This window comes from Mauremys mutica, chromosome 5 (assembly GCF_020497125.1).
Source record: "Mauremys mutica isolate MM-2020 ecotype Southern chromosome 5, ASM2049712v1, whole genome shotgun sequence".
Lineage (NCBI taxonomy): Eukaryota > Metazoa > Chordata > Testudines > Geoemydidae > Mauremys > Mauremys mutica.
Genome location: NC_059076.1, coordinates 71,871,085 through 71,892,986, shown reverse-complemented (window position 1 = coordinate 71,892,986; position 21,902 = coordinate 71,871,085). Strand labels below are relative to the sequence as shown.

Genomic DNA, 21,902 nt, shown 5'->3' with positions numbered 1-21,902 from the left:
TCCACAAAAACAATGAGGAGTCCGGTGGCACTTTAAAGGCTAACAGATTTATTTGGGCATAAGCTTTCATGAGTAAAAAAAAACCCACTTCTTCAGATGCATGGAGATCCCACTTCTTCAGATCCATGCATCTGAAGAAGTGGTTTTTTCACCCATGAAAGCTTATGCCCAAATAAATCTGTTAGTCTTTAAAGTGCCACAGGACTCCTCGTTGTTTTTGAATTTTAACTAAATTTGATTGTTTTGTTAAAATATTACAGGCTTGCTGTTGAAAAAAAAATCCAGAGTATATAACATAACATGTTGTTTTAGTTAAATAAAACAATTTAAATGTCTGTTTGGTGAGGTTTTCCTCCTAATACAGCATGGCAAGAAAATCCTCCAAATATTAATGATAGTTCACCTCCCAATGACTTCATAAATATCTGCTTCAATTACCAAACAATCATTTATTTTCCGATGTAGCTGTAAAACTAATCTGAAAAGTTTTCAAAATAAATCACTTAATGTATAGTGTATACCTTCTCAAAATGAAACCTACATCTATCTGAGTTGTGAAGAATATGTATTAAGGTTATAACAACCAACAAGAATGTACTCTTATGTAGAAATCCATGATTAAATTGAGTCTTCCTGACTAGTGATTTAAATCAATTTGATTTAAATCAAATCCACCTCGGGATTGCCTATGGAAAATCAGTGTCACATTTTTTTATTCTCCAGTCATCTGGTACAGAGGCTGATTTAAGTGATAGGTTACATACCACAGTTAGTACAACTGCAATTTCATATTTCAGTTCCTTAAGAACTTTTCAATGAATACCATCTGGTCCTGGTTATTACTGTTTAATTTATCAGTTTTTTTCAAAACCTCCTCTAATTGACACCTTAATCTGGGACAGTTCCTCAGATTCCACTCTTAGTAGGTAGTCACGATAGGATAGTAAGTCCCTGTGTTCTAGATATGAGTCACACTGTGCTCAACCTCATGGGATTTACAGTAGTCTGCAGTCTATGAATGGTAACTGTGTTCCTGCTTGCATATTGCAATATTTTGAAAGAGTATTAAATTCAGAAACTGGGAGAAGAGTGTGCTGTAAACTCTACTTCATACAGAGTCTTCGTAATTTAAACTTTAATGAATGTGTCATTTACATCTTACTACTGCCCAGGAAGTATGTTTTTTTTAATTGCTATCCTTCTTGTGCACTGAGTACTGTAACTTTCAACTCTTTAGCATTATTTATATAACAGCCCTCTTTTTTTTAAGTCCTATATAAAGGATGATGAAAAGTGATCCACCTAATACTACAAATTATGTTAGAAGGCATTATCCTGGAAAACCCCTTCTCAAAGAAACTACAGATGGAAAAGTACCTATAGCCATCCAATACACCTGCTTACCCAAGTTGGGATTTTTCTCTACAGTGTATAAGGAGTCCTAGTTTCCTCCATGGAAAATGTTTAGTGGGCCAGATAACAAACACGCATATTCAGTACATGGAGGAGGGCTCTTTTTACATAGACCTCTCTTCCACACAGGAGAGGTGCTTTGGTGCCCTTGAACCATTATCCCGCCCCTTCCCTTGCAGACTTGCTTCTTGCTGATCCTCAGGGATTCAACAGGTGTGGGAATGAATCCCTTTGTTTTTACAATGGAAACCAAAACCCTCACCCCTGGATACCATACACTGTGTGAAGGGACAATCTTGTTGCATGTACAGTAGAACCTCAGAATTCAGAACACCAGAGTTAAGAACTGACCAGTCAACCACACACCTCATTTGGAACTGGAATTACACAATCAGGCAGCAGCAGAGACCCCCTCCCCCAAAAAAGGCAAATACAGTACTGTGTTAAACATAGACTACTAAGAAAAAGGGGAAAGCAGCATTTTTTCTTCTACATAGTAAAGTTTCAAAGCTGTATTAAGTCAATGTCCAGTTGTAAACTTTTGAAAGAACAACTGTAAGGTTTTGTTCAGAATTAGTCATTCAGATTTATGAACAACCTCAATTCCTGAGCTGTTTTTAATTCTGAGGTTCTACTGTATTTAACAGTGTTTTCTATCCACGAGCAGGGGTGCTGTGTAATGAAGTGTTCATCATGCAAATTATCCATTGGTTTAATGGTTTTGTAGTTTGGATAAAGCTTGCAGAACTTGTGCTGTGGTGCCTCAGTTTTTTGTTTCAGAGTAGCAGCCATTTTAGTCTGTATCCGCAAAAAGAACAGGAGTACTTGTGGCACCTTAGAGACTAACAACCAAATACCCTTCTTTTAATGCTACTCAGTGCAAGAGGCAGGAAGTCCATGTTTTCTACTAACGGCCCCCACTTTAATGTGTCTCTCTTTCTTTTTTTAACCACCCATATTATGGGGTGTAAAAGAGGGATAATAAATGACAGAAATACTTTCTAAGGTTTCATCATTTCCCAAGGGATCTTCTGAACCATGGGATTTACAAGCATACGATACAGTCAAGGTGAACTTTGCAAGGAAAACAAAACTGTCTTTAAATTTCAAAAGGGTAGGACAGCAGGACCTGCTGAGAAGTTTACTGGGTTCCACTCTTGCTTGGATGCTATTAGGCTTCAATTTCCCAGGAGCCACCAAAAAACAAGGGTAGAGAGAGAGACCTGCAGAACCCCAAATGAGGGAGTTATTTAGCCTGCCCAGCTAGGGCGCACAGAAGTGAAGTATCTGTCCACCCTTTGGCATGAGGCAAAACAATTTTCTTGGCTTCCATCTGCAATACCTAGGATGTGCCATAAAAGATAAGTGAGTGTGTTGGCACTTAGTCTGCACTTTTTTCAAACAGTCAGTTCTCTTAGCTATGAGCCAATTGTTTGTGGCAGTGGGAAGGGAAGAGAAAGTTGCCATTTTAAGTGAATGTTTGCCTCTCTTTAATCTTTAATTTCCAGAACATAACCTTAAAACAAAACAAACAAACAGAAATGTCTTTAGGGACTAAGACTGTGTCTACACTACACTTGCTACAGCGACAGAAGAGTTTTTCCATCACCGTAGTAAATTCACCCACTTGAGAGGCCATAGATATGACAGTGGAAGAATTCTTCCACTGACTTACTGTGTCTACAGCTGTGAGGATTCACAGGGGGCTAGAACCTGGGCCTGCCGGTCCCTGAGTGACTCCAGCATCAGTACTATCACCTGACAGCTCGGGCAAAGCAACTATCAATGGGGCTGTGAACTTTGTGGACCTAACTACCACAGGATGTTCCACTACAGAGGGCCTGATTGGCAGTTTCCTGGGGTTCCTTATTGATCCAGGCACCCTATTTAAGCTTAGAGGTGGGCACAGGAACTTGTGCAACTAGGTGGAACCCCAGCTGGCTGCTGAGACAGACCCCGCTCTTTCACTGTGCTTTGGTTCCTGGCTTCTGACTCTCGGCCCTGGTTTCTGATACCAGTTCTGTCCCTTGACTCCAGCCTTTCCCACTAGGCATGACTGCCAATGCCCCAGCCATGACAATAGTGGAAGTTAGGTCAACCTAACTATGTCACACAGGGTGTGAAGTTGTTGAGAGCCCTGTGTGACATAGCTAGGTTCACCTAAGTTTTAGGTGCAGACTAGGCCTAAGAGACTTGTGTTTCAGCAGAATGCCAATTCAGTGTATTCCATATGGCAATACAAACCTGAGTTAAACCCAACAAAAAAACCTGAAAGAGCTTTAGCAAAAGTGAAAACTGCAGAGCCAAGATAATTTTTGAACAGCTTGCTCACAGATCACCCTGCATCTAAAGCCTGGTCTACATCTAAAACTTAGGTCAATCTATCTACATCACTCAGGGCTGAGAAAAATTCTATGCCTTGTGTGTCACAGGTTAACCTAACCCCCAGTGTAGATGCAGCTAGGTCGACAGACTAATTCTTCCATTGACCTAGTTATTGCCTCTTTTGCGGGGGAGTATGACAATGTTGGAAAACCCCCTTCCATTACTGTAATGTCTACATTGCTGTAGGTGTGCTGCAGCACTGCAGGAGTGCCACTGTAGTGCTTATAATGTGTATATATATATCCTGAAAGTTTAGGTTTTACTAAGGAGGGGATGACTGTGGTTTCCTTATTTTTCTGCACCATTACAGTTATCTCTTGCAATAGCTAACATCAGTATAACAATGTGGCAACACATTAAGTCCAGAAAATTCAAAAAGGCATGGTTGACTTTAAAAAAATAAAACAAAACAAAACAAAAACTGAACAGTTAAAGTGTGCAGTTTTGGCTAGGTTTGGTTTATTATATAGGCATTCAGCGTAAACCTCTGGTGACCTGTACAAAACTAAACAGGCTGTGCACAGGATTCCAGTGCAGGAATTGTGGAGATTGATCATTGTCCAATCTGCAGGCAGGGCAGGAGGCATCTGAGTAGCTCTACTATGGCCTGTACTGCAACGTATTGTCATGGCCCAACATGCCGGCTACATGGATTTCATGGCTCATCAGCTTCCTCAAGCCAACCACCCACTCTTTCCCCCATCTTTTTCCAAAGACAAAGATGCCATTGAGTTCTGTTCCGCTGCATGACAAGCGAGGGACATCAGAGTCTCTCTTTGCAGCTTTTTCATTTCTCAGATCCACCACAAAGCAAAAGAGCTGTGGTTTTAGTTTTATTTTGGGATTTCTGCAGCCCCTGAGACAGAGACGATTTCACTCTTGAAAGGAGAAAAAACTCACCTAGTGCTCTTTTAAGTGTACCAGTTGTGAAAGCTTCAGTGTGAAAGGGCCCAGGGTTTTGCTCTGTAAATGCTACAGATTCTCTCCTAGTGTAAATGGGTGCAACTCCATGAACTCAGTGAAACTGTACCCACTGGAGCCAGAAGAGAAATTTCCCTTATGGTTTGGATATGTGATATTGATGCATCATATTGGCAGAAGCAGGCACTAGGAATTTGGATATTTGCATCTTCAAGAACATTTCTTTATTTTATGTTCCTTATTTTCCCATCTCCAGTTCAGATGAGCAAACAATATTATCCCTTTTAAACACACATAAAGAACCTGTCCATTAACATCTTGAGACCTACCATGTATGTATGTTGAGAAAGTCTGACCAAAATGATAGCTTATGTGTAATTTTTCAAACCTGACCTATTGGGTGCTTTTTGTTAGAAGATACTAAAAAACCCAAAAGCACACATATAGTCCTACAGGCTGCATGTTCTGATTATCTCTTTTTCAACACTATGGAGATTCAAATTGCTAAAAAGTAATGAGTTGATTTCTATGTGATCTTCTCTCTTAAGTGGTCTTTTGTAAAACTAACATTGTTTTGTTTATTTCTCTTGGGGTTCATTGACTATTTATTTCTTGTCACAGTGTTTTCTTATGTTTGTTAGTTTACCATAAGTAGTGTGGCAGGCCAACACATTACAGCAAAAAGTTTGGAATAGCAGTGCTTTGCTTGATTTTGTCACTTAAAAGGAAAATCTCAGTATTGCAGTGGCAGTGATATTTCATTCCTACTTGCAACTTCAAGGAAGTCCTAGACAGAGAGAGCACTCCAAAAGAAATCCAATCTGCTCCAGTGAAAACAGTTTGATTCCCACTAAACAAGATGTTCATCCAATTATGTTAATGATACTGTCCAGTTACAAGTCCCCTCAAAGCCCCATGCTGGCACACAATCAGAAAACCTTTAAATAGCAGTGCCTTAGAAGTCTATTAGCATCACAATAATAGTCATGATGCAAGAATTGTACAAGACCCCTGAATCACATTTAAGGTCCACATAGCAACAATGAATCAACCCCATTTACTTTAAATAACCTTGCACTCTGAAAAATCTGCTTCTGCTGATATTTGAATCAAGGACTCTTAAATATAAATTCCTTTGCAACTCAAACATGCTACCAGTCTTCTCTGTGCAGACTGATGTGTTCAGTGTGTGTGTGTGTGTGTGTAATATACTTAAGATTTTCTTTTATATATATAAAAAAATATTTTAAGTGTGTGTGTATGTGTGTGTATGTGTATATGTATATATGTATATGTATATATGTATATGTATATATATATATAAAATCTTTTAAGTATATATTACACTTCACACACACACACACACACACAAAACATCTTTTAAGTGAATAGAGTTGCTTAGAATTTTGGTTCAAAGCCACAGTTTCAGTGACCCATTTTAACTGTGCACATGATATTTGTGGGTAAGATATTTGTGCATACAGAAAACTACACTGATGTGTGCAAACAGGTATTTGCATGATTAATTGGGCAGATTGGCTAATTATGTGCCTAACAATTTTCTTGCATGTGCAATTACTTAGTCTACACATATGCATGATTTTGTGCATGCAAATTGATGTAATCACAAATGTTTCAAGTAAAATTAAACTGGAAATGCACCCCATGATGTTTATACATGTACACTTAATGTTACTTTTCTTAGTACCAGCAAAGACTATATCTGGAAGGGAGGGGAGGAGGGGGACTGTATACCATTATGATTTTTATTGTATCCAAGAGCATACTGGCCACTTCACAGAAGACCTAGAAATACACATTACAATCTGTGTTTTACTTGACAAGTAAGGATGACAAAACAGGAAGAAGAGAATGAGACCAGGAAGAATTATAGCAATGCAATCGCACAGTTACTCATTGTCAGCATGTGAACATCATAGTGATTCTGGATTTCTCCCCTTCTAATTCTATTAAAAATAATAAGGAAAATAAAGATATGGCAGACTGAATATTAATTACTCATCTATTATGTATACTGATTTTTTCTCTCTGCACTCTTTAATAAATGTTCACAATACATTGCTATACCCAAGAGTTGAAACATTAAAATATCCTTATTTTATAATAGATAATCTGCTGCTCATAAGGGAAAAAGTATAATCGAGCTTTTATACTTGTATATGTGGTGGTTTTCTTTAATAAGTTTATTTATATCTTGTGAGTTAAAACTGGGACTGTGGATTGATATTTAGGTTTGGCAGAATTTTTAGTATTTTTTATAATTTTGGCGGATGATACTGGTTTATTTTAAGTCTTTTTTATTTGTATTTATTTACTTTCTCATGGTTGTGCAAAACTGTGGGGCAAGGGGTCAAACAATGAAGGGGGATCAGACAATTATTTAATGAGAATAGATACTGAGATTCAAAAAGTTAAAGCTTTGTAACAGTTAAAACACATATTGTCAACATCATATCAAAATAAACAAAGTACATATCCTTAAAACTCTGATCAATTCTGAAGTAGTATGTTTCTTACTTTGCCTGTTTGTGTAAAATATATATATTTAGCCATGTCAGTATGTTTAATATGTGTTTTCACTGTTACAAAGCTTTAACTTTTTTGAATCTCAGTATCTATTCTCATTAAATTAAATAATATCTTTTCACCATTGAAATGGTGTATGTGGATGAAGAAGTCCATATTTATTGACATACTTATAAAAGATTAAATTTTCCAAGTCTATTTACAATTCAAACTCCATAACTTTCCAAGTTATCATATCCTGTATGTTAGTTCAAGCCATCATCAACACGTAGCAATCTTTATAATTCAGTTTAGTTTGTATAATATATGTTCTCTCAACTCTTCACATGTCAAAGGCTCATACATATTTTTATTCATGGGCTTGAAAAACTGAAAATGGTAAAGGACAACCCTCACTCTTTGTATTTTAAATAATAGATGTTTGTAAGAAGGTATTTGTATGCTTCAGAATGGAAACCATTACTAATCATTAAGAAGCATGCATGTTTTCATATGCAGTAGTTTGTTTTTGGTGTAAAACAGTTTGTTTTTTAAATTTCTCATGTCAGTATGTTTAATATCAAACTGGGAGGTACAGCTGTCACTTGTAAATAATGTGTTTTATACATCGCCAGAGGAAGGTCGATCTAAAGTTCTTATATGGCTTCATTACCATTGTGTTGGAGGGCCTGATATTTTTAAAATGTATTTATTCTCAAAACCCCTGTGAAGTAGGGCAGTGCTGTTTACAGATGGGGAACTGAGGCACAGAGGCGCTAAATGATTTGCCCACGGTCTTACAGGAAATGTGTGGTGGAGCAGGGAACTGCACCCAGGGGGTCTCATGCTAGGCTAGTGCCCTAACCATTGGACTATACTCCCTCTCTCAATACATATATGTGCTGTGTTTGCTCATGTAAAAAAAAGTGAGGCGAATATATGTAGCTTATGCAAAATATTTTTTTAACATTTATTTCTCATACAACTTTATAATCGCATTGCATGCTGGGAAACTGAAAACTTCCTATAGGCTGCAGAAGAAGAAGGGATAAGAGGAAGACTGTCTGCTCTAAATGATCAAATTACACTGATACACAAGTGAAAGCGTGACACTTTTAGAGAAGTGAGGACAGAGGAAGTAGCTGTCACAGGGTATTAGTGCACTGACTGTTCGTATCTAGAGATCTGATTCAGATTTGTCTTGGTTACAAGTGAGATGTGATTAATGGTGTTAACATAGTCTTCAGTTGATGCTGGTGTAGACAAAGCAATTCACAGTAAACTGTCATGAATGACTCAGTATTCCATAGAGAATAGCAGGAATGTTGCAGACAAGAGTAAGGTACATTTGCAGATCTATGTCCCCAATTCAGCAAAGTTTCTAAGCATGTTCTTAAGTGTTTTTACTGATTTGGGACCTATAAGTGGAGCTTTGTGTCATGTAACTATGTCTAGTTCTGACCAGCTTCCTGGGCAGGTTTGACTTGCATAAAAACATTCATTCTGCAGATAATTTAAGCTCCCATTGATTTTTGGCAGTAGTAAGTGCTAATTTTTATGTGCAATTGGCTTGATTTCCTTTACATTAACACATTTACACTGCTATAATTCATAATTTACACAAACATACAATATTTGTACACACAGTTATGCATATAAATTATGGTTTTACTCACATTAAATCCCCTTTTCACTGCCAGAGTGGGGTAGAGAAGCCATAGCATAAATGAGAATCAGGGCCAGTGTGTTTAGACTACCAGCAATTCAGCATCGGGTATATGTGTATGCCACTGCACATTTTTATTCTTTAACAAATAAATTGAAGGGTGCTAATAAAAGTGGATTTTGTTTTCTATTTTTTAGTTTTCTTTAATCACTTTAGACAAGTAATTCTCAAACTCTGACTCATGAACCACTCGGTGATTAGAAGAGCCTTCTTGGTTGTCTGCACATGAAACACTTTGAGAACCATGGAATGGAAGAACAGGGAATTGAGGAGTAACTTTAATGCTATGGACGTTCTAAATTGATATTGTGAGGGACTCACTGCTAAGGATACAGCCCAGTGGATTGAGATTGTGTTGCAGATTTCTCATTTTTTTTCCCCCTTCTACTCCTTAGTAAGATTCCAAGTAGATAAATAGTGCATAGAAATCACTGATTATTATTTTATTCTCATATATATTAACCCAATAGTGTGGTAGGCATTTTACATTTTCCTCATGTTGGCACTTTTTTTATAGGCGCACCTGCTGGATTTTTTTCCGATAAAACAATAAGAATAAGTTTTACTATATCTTCTTTCTCAGTCATTTTTTGCTTATTATAAAGAGTTAGGTATTGAGATACCATGGAGGTGCTCAGATTGCACAGTGATGAGTGTCATATAAAAGCTGTGGGAAAGAAAGTGTGTAGGAAAGATTTTTTACGTACTGGAACCTAATACACAAGGTCCTCAGGTGACTAATAATTATAGTGTGACAATATATATGCTTTTACAAATACTTTTGCTTATCAGGTTAATGCTTTTTGTTTATTTACAGTATGAAAGAGGCTGGTTTAGGCCATAAACAATGGAGAGGTGGTCCCATTTCATCAATCTGCAAGCAGTGTCCAGTAGTTTATACCAATCCTGTTTGTGGATCAGATGGTCATACATATTCTTCTCAGGTAAGAATAAAATAATCAAATTATTCATTAATTCATTCATTGCTAAAGTCAATTTATATTTCCCAAAACAGTCAAATATCCCACTGTTTAATAAAAAGAAGCAGTTATTTATTTTGATTTGAACAGCATAAAATCCTATCCTGGGCTGACACCCACAAAAAATCCAAAACATTGTGAGACTAAAAAGCAGAACAGCAACAAATCTCACCCAACATAAAACAAATAGTTAACAGTAAATAAATAAATAAAATGATATCCCCCTACCTCAGATTCCAGAAGAAATCCTACTCCCTCCCCCTCTCCGCCCAGCCCAGCCTTCACAAATGCCTGTTCAAAGATGAGTTTTGCAGCATGCTCTGAAGATTAAAAATTCAAGCTGTTTCAGACCTATGGAGGGTAAACTGCAAAGTCAAGGAAGAAACCCTTACTCACAGTTCCCTCTCTTTTAAATCAAGGAAACTCAGGCCAGGCCATTCTGCAAAGTGTGACTGCGGCAGTGGTGAATGAAGAGAGAAACAGTCATCCATGTAGATAGGTCTCAGGCTATTATGGGGAAAGACCAACACTTTAAACTCTACCCACAAGCCACCAGTATACAGCAACTGCAGATTCTGGGGCAAAGATGTCGTGCTCACTGTGAGATACTAATAATAAGCAAGCTGCTTCATTCTCCCCTAGAAGCAGTTTCCTAATGGGCTTAAGGTGTGGCACGTTACAGTAGTCTAATCTCAAGGTGACAGTGGTATGGATTACAGTAGTTATGTCTGCATCCAGAAGAAAAGTTTGCATCCCATGGATTAGGCATACATGGAAAAAAGCAATTGGAAATTTAACCAGGTCTGCAAGTTACAAACTATTGAAAAATTATGTGCATACTCTTTTACACTCATTTGGGGCTGGTGCTAAGTATAAATTTAGCCAAATCCCTTAATTGTTTCCAGCAATGCACCACAAACACCTTAGTCTTACATGGATGTTCTCTCAAGAAACTTACTCTCATTCGTATCCAAGTATCTCCCAAACACTGACTGAGATGCTTGACTGCACTCTTGAAGCTGGATGAAAAAGAGATACAAATTTGAGTATCATCACCATACTGAAAGCACTTCAGTGTGGCGATGACACTCAACTTTATATCGCCTTCTCATCCAGTTTTGAGAGTGCAATATCTACCCACTAACTGTCCTAACAGCTCATATTCATTGAATTAAAGGGGTGGCAGCCCTGGAAACCTGCAGTATACAACATAACAAAACAGAAGAATATTTGCGCAGCATTAACCTCACAGATTTCTTGGGGAAAAAAGAATGAAACCACGAGAAGGCAGTTCTGTTCATTGCAGGAACTGCAAGCAAGTCAATATCATCTCGAGATGCACCATGTAATATCAGTATAGACATCAGATCTTTATCCCATCAAAGTGTCTGCACCAAAAGATAATACCTGATGCTTTAGTGGAAGAAAAAAAATTCATCTATCATACACAAGCTATGCACTCATTACCTGTAAAGGCAAAACAAAGGCCCACTTTCTATATAGAATTTTAATCAACGGACTTACTCAATACCCCACCTATTTAAAGATTGTAGAACTGCTATTTACTATATTAATGTTCCTTTTGATTTTCTGCTGCACTTGCAATCTGTGCCTAACTTTTCCAAAATATGATTGTACTTCCTATTTGTGCCGCCCAGCCCAGATGTACAGATTTGCACTAGCTCTGCTCAATCTAGCATACTAAAAATAGCAGTGTGGACGTTGCAGCATAGATGGTGCCTCAGGCTACCATGAACCCAGGAGATTACGTGGACTTGGTCTCAGGTGGCTAGACTGAGCCACAGCCGTTCTGGCAATGCCCACACTGCTATTCTTAGTGTGCTAGCTCAAGCAATGATGGCATGCTCCCAGCTGCTGTGTAGACATACCCAGAAGAAGGGTGTCCTGCTCAGCTTTGATAAGATAAGCAGGATATGACCAACATTTCATTCTCAGTGTTGCCAGCTTGCTCTTACGATTTTATTCTGAATCTCATTATATTTAAAATATTTCTTAAAGCTCCAACCCTTGGAGTCAAGGGATTATGTGAGAATCTCAGAGTTCATGTTTTTTAAAAGTCAGATTCTAGCCTTTGTAGTTGTAGAGAAGTTTGGAAATGTGACCTGTGTGCACTTTAAACTCTCAGAAGGCAAACAAAAAAGAACCCCAAATTGACTGGCTTAGACATCATGAGGGTTTTTTTTTCAATATTGCTGAGAGTTTTTGGAGGCTCTGAATGCTTGGGAATGGAAATACTGCATTCTTTTAAAATGAGGATATACTATTTTGACTTTAGTGTTGGAGAAATAATCATAAATAATTCACAGTAAATTACTGTATGCATATATGTATACAGGAACTATTAAAACCTGTTTGAAACATGCTTAAATCATGCCAAATATCTCATTGCCATTGTTTAGTAATTCCATATGGTAGTACTCAAAGGGCTAGTCAGGCAATGGGCCCCAGGGCTAGGCACTGTACAGGCAGAGAAAGGAAGTTGGTCCTTGTCTCAAAGATCTTATCCTCTAAAAAGCCAGACAAACACAAACAGATTAACAACAAATAACCTACTGTATTAAAAGTATAGAATTTACACATTGCAATTTCTCCCAGCCCTGTTCCCCCACTGTACTGATGCCAAAGCCAGATTGTCATTTTTCAGAGTGTATCATCTTCCTTTAGGGTGACCAGACATCCTGATATTAGGTGCGTTGTTTTATATATGCAACTATACGCCACCTCCCACCCCCCAAAAAAGTGTCCCGATTTTTCCCACTTGTTATGTGGTCACCCTATCTTCCTTCTATCCTACCCTCATCCCAAAGGAGTTACCTGTCTTTGAAGAGAATTCAAAACAAAACAAACCTAGAAACCTCAAAGTTTCTGAATGTCTCCTTCCTAGCCATTTCTTCCCCAGTCCTTTTATGTGGAAGTGAGCAAGGTTGCTAACTACTCCCTAGGGAAGAGACTGGGGTCCAGGTGACCTTTCTTTGCCTACAACATTTTTCCAGCAATGGTGGTGGCTCCTAGCCATTTCTTCCTTATAGGGATACAATTGAGAAAATGCAGGAGAGGTAAGGGAGGAGCATCTCCAGAAATCTTAATTTTTCAAATCTGTATGTTGGTGATGGTTTCATGTTTGGCTTGTGAAGTACCTCAGTATTCAGAGCGCAGTATTCAGAATACTGTGACACAGAAATTCTAACAGAATTTCTAACAGAAGCTACACATGCATTGTGCAATTAAGAGATTCAGAGAGTGTGGAATGAGAGCTCTTTCTATAAAACTTTGAAAATTCTCAAATAAAAAAGAGACATAAAAGGCAAGCCTGGTTGCTTCTAGTGTAACTAGTTCTGCAAAACTTGTGCAGGCAGAGAGTCAGAGTCTCTCATTTCATTTATCCTTTGAAAATATTGCAATGATTTCATATGTACATCTGCTACTAACACTGTGTGCATTTTCAGGATATATAGTGCCTGGTGTACATAGAGATGTACAAGTAGTGGTTAGCACTAAAATCATTATGACTGAGCTCTGACACACAGTAACAGAAGCAGTCAAAACTGTGTCGCTTTGTGTGGAAAGATGTGGGGCTAAATGAACCCACTAAGCGCAAGATTCTGCCACCCTTACTTATGTTCATCTGTACTGTACTCTGAGTAGTCCCTTGACTTCCTTGGGTCCTATAGGCTCAGTCATGGCTTGGCTATACATAGCAGTGCAGGGGCTGTAGGCAGGTATGAGAGAGAGAGAGAGATGCACTCACGTGCTCCTGTGTGGCCTCCTCACATTTTCATTGCATGGGTGTGGAGGGAAATAGTCTTTGTGTCTGGTACTGTTTCCCACCACGGTGAAAGGTGGTGGGGAATTTACTGTGCTCCCCTTCCAATGCCCCAACCAGCACAGCTGAGCTGGTAGTAATTACTACTCCCCAGGAATAAGGAGAAAGAGATTGTTTCTCATATTGCATTTCCAGGGCTTTTCCTTAGGTGGCCCTACTGTGTGTCACTTCTTACACAGGACTAGTTGCAAATGCAAAATCTAGTCCTTTGTCAGCAAAATGTTAAAAATGTGAGAGACTACAGGAAATCCATAGTTGTTTACAAATATTTACTTATTCCTCTTTTTAAGATGTTATGCTTTCTGTATTCTCTCAAATTTATGATGCGTGTGTATCAAAATAAAGGTCCATTCGAGGTTATTTAAGGAGCATTCACTCTTGCAATTGACATAAAAGATAAATATTTTTGTTCCTTTACTCGAGGCAAAGTTTATGTTGACTCTCTTCAAGCTCAGTGAAAGCTTAATATTGTTCTATGTAATGGGGTTCATGCTGTGCCCGTGGATATTTGGCCCCTGGGCCTCCCTCTTCAGTGAGTCAGGGACACCTCAGGCTGGTACAACACCCGTGCTCTTTATTCTCATAAGGTTTCCCACCACCAGTTCCCAACTATATACAGGCTTCACAGCTACTTTACCTAAAACAGGCCTGGCTGACAACAGACTAGGAGGCTCCAACTTCCTTATGTGCCTGACCTTTCTCTTTCCCTCTCCCCCTTCTCTGGCTTCCTCCCAGCCTTTATAGCTCTGGGCTAATAAGACTGGCAGGTGCAGCCAGTTACCAGGCAGGCACAGGGCTATTCACGCAACCCCAATCCATTCCCCTTAATTGGGGCTGGAGTGGCAGGGGCTGATTAAGGGCTTCTCAGCCAGCACCCTGCCACCTTGTATAATGTAGTTACTTGCTTTTATTGGGAATATATTTGTCAATGACTGCAAATTGTACAATACATTTTCTGAACACAAGTCAATAAAGGATATCAGTGTTATAGAACTGTGCAGTGCATTTGTATAATTTCCCAGTGGATGCTGCTTTGGACATACCATGTCCTGCGTTGTCACATTAAGCCCATAGCACGTTTGCTGTTTAAACTGCATAGTTGTAAAACCTTTAAATGTGCTTTTGGTTCTCAAAAACATAAGTGAGGTCAGATTTGGTAAATGAGCCACAGTGAAAAAAACATTTTAAGATTGTCTTCAAAACTGAGATTATTTAGAGCTCGATAATGCCACATATCTTGCAGTGATTTCAGTGGGACAACTGAGCAGGATAATGTGCTACTCAGCAGGAGTATCTGGCCCATAATTATTAATATTGTCAGTGTAAAGGAAGGGTGGAAAAGTCAAATGCTTATTACAGAATGAAGGAGGCACTAAAAGGGGAAAAATGCATAATGAAATGTTGACTAATAAAAATCAGCATCAGTGGCTGTACAGGAAAAAAATTAATTTAAAGGGACACTGTAGTTTTCTTACCTACATTGCATTATACGCAACACCTTTTGTTTAGTTCAGTGGTTCCCAAACTTGTTCCGCTGCTTGTGCAGGGAAAGCCCGTGGCGGGCCGGGCCAGTTTGCATACCTGCCGCATCCTCAGATTCGGCCGATTGCAGCTCCCAGTGGCCGCGGTTCACTGCTCCAGGCCAATGGGAGCTGCTGGAAGTGGCGGCCAGCACGTCCCTCGGCCCACACCGCTTCCAGCAGCTCCCATTGGCCTGGACCAGCAAACCGTGGCCACTGGGATCCGCGATTGGCCGAATCTGTGGATGCGGCAGGTACAGAAAGCGGCCCGGCCTGCCAGGGGCTTTCCCTGCACAAGTGGCGGAACAAGTTTGGGAACCACTGGTTTAGTTAATAAAAAAAATTGTTACAAATATTTTCACTATTGGTCATGTTTTACCTTCTGCATTTCTTTCAACTTGGGAATGAAAGTAGATTAGTCAGTTTTCAATCAATTTTACATACAGATACTCAAGCACTTCCATAATGTAAGGGATTATTTATTTTAAATATAGCTGTAATAATTCATAATTATAAACAGATTTTTCTATCCATATAGTGAATGCTACCTTAATCTGTATGTAGTGCCTTGGATTTCATACATACAGTGTAATTGACTATTCAACATTTGTTCCAGGTATGGGATGACCTAGCCCTAATAAATACAGAATAACAATGCTTTCAGTATTTTTAAAAGACAGTATTACAGAAACAAACTACTTTTAAAACAAAGTTTGCCACTTGCTTTTTGGTTTCATTCCAGAATAGCCTTGGCAATAACCCACAAATCAATTTTTTGACTAGTGGCATTTTCCTCAAGGATGTCAAGTCCTTTTCACCCTGTTAGCAAACTTTTTACTGATTTATTTTCTTTCCTATTTATGAAAAGTATATCTGGTTGGTGGTATGTCTGCAGTTACTCTTAGAGAAGAACGGATTCTGTTGATGTAGCATTTAGCCATAAACATTTTTAATCACCTGAAAAATCCCAGGAAGACAAACTTGTTTCCTTACAATTAGGGAAATGAAGTTAAGATTAAATACTATTTTTTTCAAAAATGTAATGGGTCCTAACTGTTTGGGGCTGAGTGGGGAGATCAAAGGGAAAGGAAATAGAAAAGATATCCAGAATGTCTGAAAGATAGGAATGGACTCCTGATGATGCTTTGCACATAGATAATCAACAGGGGTCTCTGTGTGTGTGTGTGTACGTACGTACGTACGTACATACATACATATATAATATATATACAAAGTGATTTTTTAATCTTCTGTTATTATGATTTGGAGTTACCAGAGATGTGAATGTGACTCAGTAGGTTAATAGCAGTGAATATGTTCATTATGTTCTTGACTGTGTGAAAATCACAACCACTTGTTCTATAAATTTACACTAATCTAACTTTCTGCATGCTTAACTTCATTCCCCCCACATTTAATGATTTCCATTTTAAGGCCAGTGCCATTTTTAGTTGGTGTCAGTGTATTTTTAGAAATAGATTTTGTTATGTTGTAAAGCTATCCACATGCCTTAATGTTGAGGGTAGGATAAAAGCTTATTTGGAGGAGTCTTTAGAAATAAAAAGTAAGTAGAGGTGTTTAAACTTTCTGGTGTGCCCTATTATAAAAGTGAAATTGATTGAATCCCATCTACTTAATCAACTTCATGTGATATTTTCAGACGCATGTTTGAGCTGTTGGTATTTCCTTTCCAGTTCAGAAAAGAAATTAAAGTAAAGCTGTGTAAGTATTCAGTCTGCAGAACCTGTAGGATTATTTGATTCATATTAGTACAAATTGGTATCTTATGGAGGGGTTAGCTGTCAGAATGTTTAAATATTGACCCCTTTATTTGGTAACAGTAAATAGAAACAACTTCACATGGGCCTGATTGAGCACAGATCCATCACGCAGTTCTTAATTAGAATAAACCACCACTTTCCTCCATTAATATATATATATTAATGAAACTGTATTGGAGTAGACACAGCAGTAAATGAGAGACAGACAAAAATAATGTGATTTATTGCTGGGCCACATAATCTGTAAGAAATAAATCTTCTGGCACCCACCTAGTCCAGTCTGGTAGGTATTGAAACTTTGCCATCTAGAAGGTCTTGTAAAAGACAGGAGATAAAAGTTCATTCCACCAAATTCTTACAGAAATTTAGAGATCTTCCCCATTTATACTCTCCTTGACCAATATTACATTGATTGTGATTGCATCTATATCCTCAATCCCAAACTAATCTGTGAACCTCCTTATCTGCCAGCCACCCACTTGTGTACTCAGTGGATTATACCGCAGATTCAGACCTCATCTGGTGCTGCATGTTAGACTAACCTGAAAGGACAAACTGGAAACGTGCTTACTGAAGCCAAATATCCCTGCCACACAATATAGTCCCAAAAAACTGCCTCAATACTATTCCATCACATTCTGTTACCCCTTTCTCCCCTCCTCAGCTGCCTCACTTCCTGTTCTCAGTGTCCTCCACTCCACTTTAAAAAAAAAAAAAAGACATGCAGGGATCTGAGATCTCTACTCCATATGAAGCTGCTGTATTGTCATTGATCTCCTCCAAACTTTCACTCTGCCAGTGATGCCAAAGAAAATGCTGTCTCTCTCTGTACAGGCCCTAGCACAGTGGGGTCTTGATCCTCCATTCAGGCTTGTAAAAAAATAATATAATATAAATAATAATAATATAATATAAATAATAAATAATAATATAATATAAATGCCCAGAGGGCCCTTTCCACATAAATCCGATTGTTACCTCATTTTGATGGCCCCATGAGCAAGCCTGTCGCTTTTGGGTAAATGTAGGATCAAGCAGGCTACCCTCAGGAACCCATTCCCCATCTTTCCAAGTTAGGGGTGCTTTTGAATCAAAACATATGAAACATGACCCTTTTCCTTACCATTTGTGTACAACCTGCTGAACACCAACTATCCTTGTGTACGTGGACACTTTGTCGTCCTAGAGGACAGTGAATGTAACTAACTCTCCAGTGAATGAGAAATCCCTTGCATGGACCCACAAACCACATGACTCTACAGGAGAATTTGATTCTGGCATCCTAAGTAGGATGCACTTATTATAGGTGAAGGTCTGTAGTGAACCAGCACCACAGTGGACAGAACCTTCTATTGCTCGGAGATGAGACATACATGAGGGGAGGCTGGAACCTACCCAAAATGTGGTATTTTAGAATATACCAGCTTTGTATGCCCTGCGGTCCCTGTGGCAATAGATTTCTCTGAGTCTGTGAGGTCTGGAGCCAAGAATCCACAATGTATGTGGCCTTCACTTGGGTTGCATTGTACCCTGCTGCCAGGTCTTGAAACCTGTCCTACGGAAAATGAGAAAAAGTAATGCTGTTATCAGTACAAAGGATGTGGTGGAATAATTGTTACATTTTAAACAGTGACATATAAGCACACATAAGACATGTCACACTCTGGGAATCTGATTGACTGGCTATTAATAATGTGGGACAGAGCCTGATTATCAGATCAGGAAACAACCTTCCTAGTATGAAAGATGTCTGCCCAGATCATGATAGTCACCAGGACAGGTAAAAACTCTAGGGATGTAGGGTTCTTAACAGTTTCTCAGATTGTGCAGTCCTCTGGCCAAAGGCCTTGCAAGTACAAACTGAAGCTGATTTTTCTCAGATATATTTACATATATTTGGAAATTAATTACAAATCTTTGGTCACCCCCCAAAAAAAAAGAAAAAGAGACTATATTAAATCTGCCCAGACTGTTCTGAAAGAGAGAGGTGCTCTCATATTTCTATGGTAATGCTGGCACTTGACTTCCTTAGTTCTCAGGCATTTATATTATTTTTTACAAACACAAAAGGCCCACACTGGGTCAATTACTGCTAAAACTTGTTAAACTAACTTGATATATTTTTTAAGAGATTGCAAGTTTGATTGATAAAGGTACCAGTGTTTATGTGCTAAGCTTAGACTTCTGTAAGTCATTTGACTTGATATTGCACAATATTTTGTTTAAGAAACTTGAACAATACAAAGCAACACGGCACATGTTCAATAGATTAAAAACTGGCTAACCGATAGGTCCAAAATATAATTGTAAATGAAGAATAATCATCTTGTATGCGTATGTCTAGTGGAATCACGTGAGGACAGGTTCTTAGCCCTATGTTATTTAACATTTTTATCAATGATCTGAAAGAAAACATAAAATTTCTGAAAGTTTGCAGATGACACAAAGGTTAGGGAAGTGGTAGACAAGAGGACAGATCACTGATGCAGAGTGATCTGGATCATTTGGTAAACTGGGTACAAGCAAACCATAATCATTTCAGTATAGCCAAATACCAGCTTGTAGGATGAGGTAATATCCTGAGAAGCAATGCCTCTGAAAAAAGATTTGAAGGTTATAGTGGATAATCAGCTGAATTTTACTCCTAGGGGTATTCTGCGCCAAAATATTAAAAATTCTAAACCAACAAATTAAAATTTTTGTGCACAATATTTTAAAATTCTGCAAAATTCTGCATATTTTATTTGTCAAAGTAAGGCAATATAATCAAACCAGTTTCAATTATTTTGGTGATTTATTTAAACTACAATACAAAGGATGGAGAATGGGAGTGGGAAGCACTGGAGGAAATCTCCAAACCCCCTTTCTCTAATAGTAATATAGCTAGGTTTTACCTTTTATTTGTAGTTATTAGTCAACAAATGCCATATGCTCAGAGTTACGTCATAGGCAACTGAAGAGCAAGTGAGTGCTGCGGAATCAAACTCACAATTTATATTGGCTAGTGACCATCTCCAAAAGGTCAGTACCGAACAGTTCATGGAGCACATTTTGATAGGAATTTTTTTCAGTCCAAAAATGTAGACCAGTTTTAATCACTAAAGCACTATAAACATTTATAAGGTCATAATGTCCTTTACACCACTCTGGCAATGTAAAGGAGCCTTAAAACTTTTATACCTGTTTTATACTCCTGGGGGAATTCAAAAAAGGTAACAGGAAAAATTCACTAAGCAGGCAGGCTGCTACATTCTGAGGAAATAAGAGTGGTGCAGAGCAGAAACACCCCAAAGCCCTACCTCTCCACGCCAAGCGTGCCGCAATAATGAGCAGGAGGGACGGTGTCTCTGTCTGTCTCTGTCTCTCTCTCTCTCCTGGCTGCTGTGGGTTCCTGAATCAACCTGCCTGCACTGCCAGGGCATGTGATTGCTCTTGCGGGCTTCCCTTTGCTTTCGCATCAGAAGTCATTTTTTTCTGCAGGGAAGCAAAGAAATCTGTGGGGGACACACATTCTATGCATGTTCAGTGATCCAGAATTCCCCCAAGAGTAGAATATGAGCTTCCTGTGCAGTGCTGTGGCCCAAAATACTAATGCATTGGGTGATAAGTAGATGTAGAAGGATTAGATTTGTATAGGTAAATGTCAGTTTCAGTGTTCACACACAAACCAATGACAAAATATTTTCATCAGTAATAATAAAAATTTACATGTGGGGAAAATAAGAAAAAATGGCTTGAAAACTTGATTAGAGTTTGATGAAAAGATATTTACCTTGTATATTTTGACATGTGATGTTCAGTTTGTGTTTGAATGGTTATAAAACTTTAACTTTTTCAATCTAAACGTGCGTTGTCAGTAAAAAAATTCTTATCTGAACCCCCATAATTTCGCACAACTGTGAAAGTTTAAATGGCTAAAAATAAAAAAGCTTAAAATTATTTTACACAACTGTGAAAAATTTAAATCAATAAAAATTTTAAAAATGTTTTAAAATAAACTGATATCCATCAAAATTATGAAAAAAATGAATAGGATAGAGATGGTGCAATCTATTTGACACTGGTGTGATCAGTACTGGAATACTGTGTCCAGTTCTGGTGTCCACAATTCAAGAAAGATGTCGGAAAATTGTAGAGAAGAGCTGTGAGAATGATTAAAGGATTGGAAAACATGCCTTATGATGATAGACATAAGGAGTTCAATATAAATATCTTATAAGAGAGAAGGTTAAGGGGTGACTTGATCACAGTTTGTAAGTATACATGGTATAACAAGATCTGATGCCTGGAAGTTGGTCCAGCTCAGTTTATTCATCCACTGGTGAATCCTCAAGTATTTAACCAAGATCTGAAAGTCAACTAACAATCAGACCTCCCCAGAATCCACTTTGCCCATGGGATTGGTTAGGATGAGACCCCCTGGCTTTCAAAGCAGACATATTCTAGGCAGGCCTCTGCACCTGGATCATTCATGCTGGCACTTGTAGGAAGTGTAAAAACAACTCTTTTTATTAACATTCCAATTTGAAGTTCTAATTTCCCTTGACTTCAAATGCAATGACCTTTGCAGCAGTACAAGCAGATTACTGTCCTTGCAGGGCAGTAGAAACATCCTAACTGGAGTCGTCATCTCTAAATTGACATTATGGTCAGGCCAAATCAAAAAATTTGAGGGATCATTGGCTGCCTTCAGCCACAACTTCTCCTATCTGAACCATGAGACTGCTTCTCATATACAGCGTGGGCCCTCCAAACCACATCAAGTATCATAGTACAGCACACCAATTCTCTTCTCATTGATTATAA

At 38.4% G+C, this 21,902-nt stretch overlaps 1 protein-coding gene across 7 annotated transcripts in view; it reads left to right on the top strand.

Moving 5' to 3' along the window:
- Positions 1 to 21,902, top strand: part of SPOCK3 (SPARC (osteonectin), cwcv and kazal like domains proteoglycan 3) — a 379,532-nt gene that overhangs the window by 248,736 nt on the left and 108,894 nt on the right. For all 7 annotated transcript variants that reach the window (XM_045020001.1, XM_045020004.1, XM_045020003.1 and 4 more), the window contains one exon: positions 9,789 to 9,915. In XM_045020001.1, coding sequence (XP_044875936.1) covers positions 9,789 to 9,915 — 127 coding nt within the window. The remainder of the gene's footprint in view (positions 1 to 9,788; positions 9,916 to 21,902) is intronic.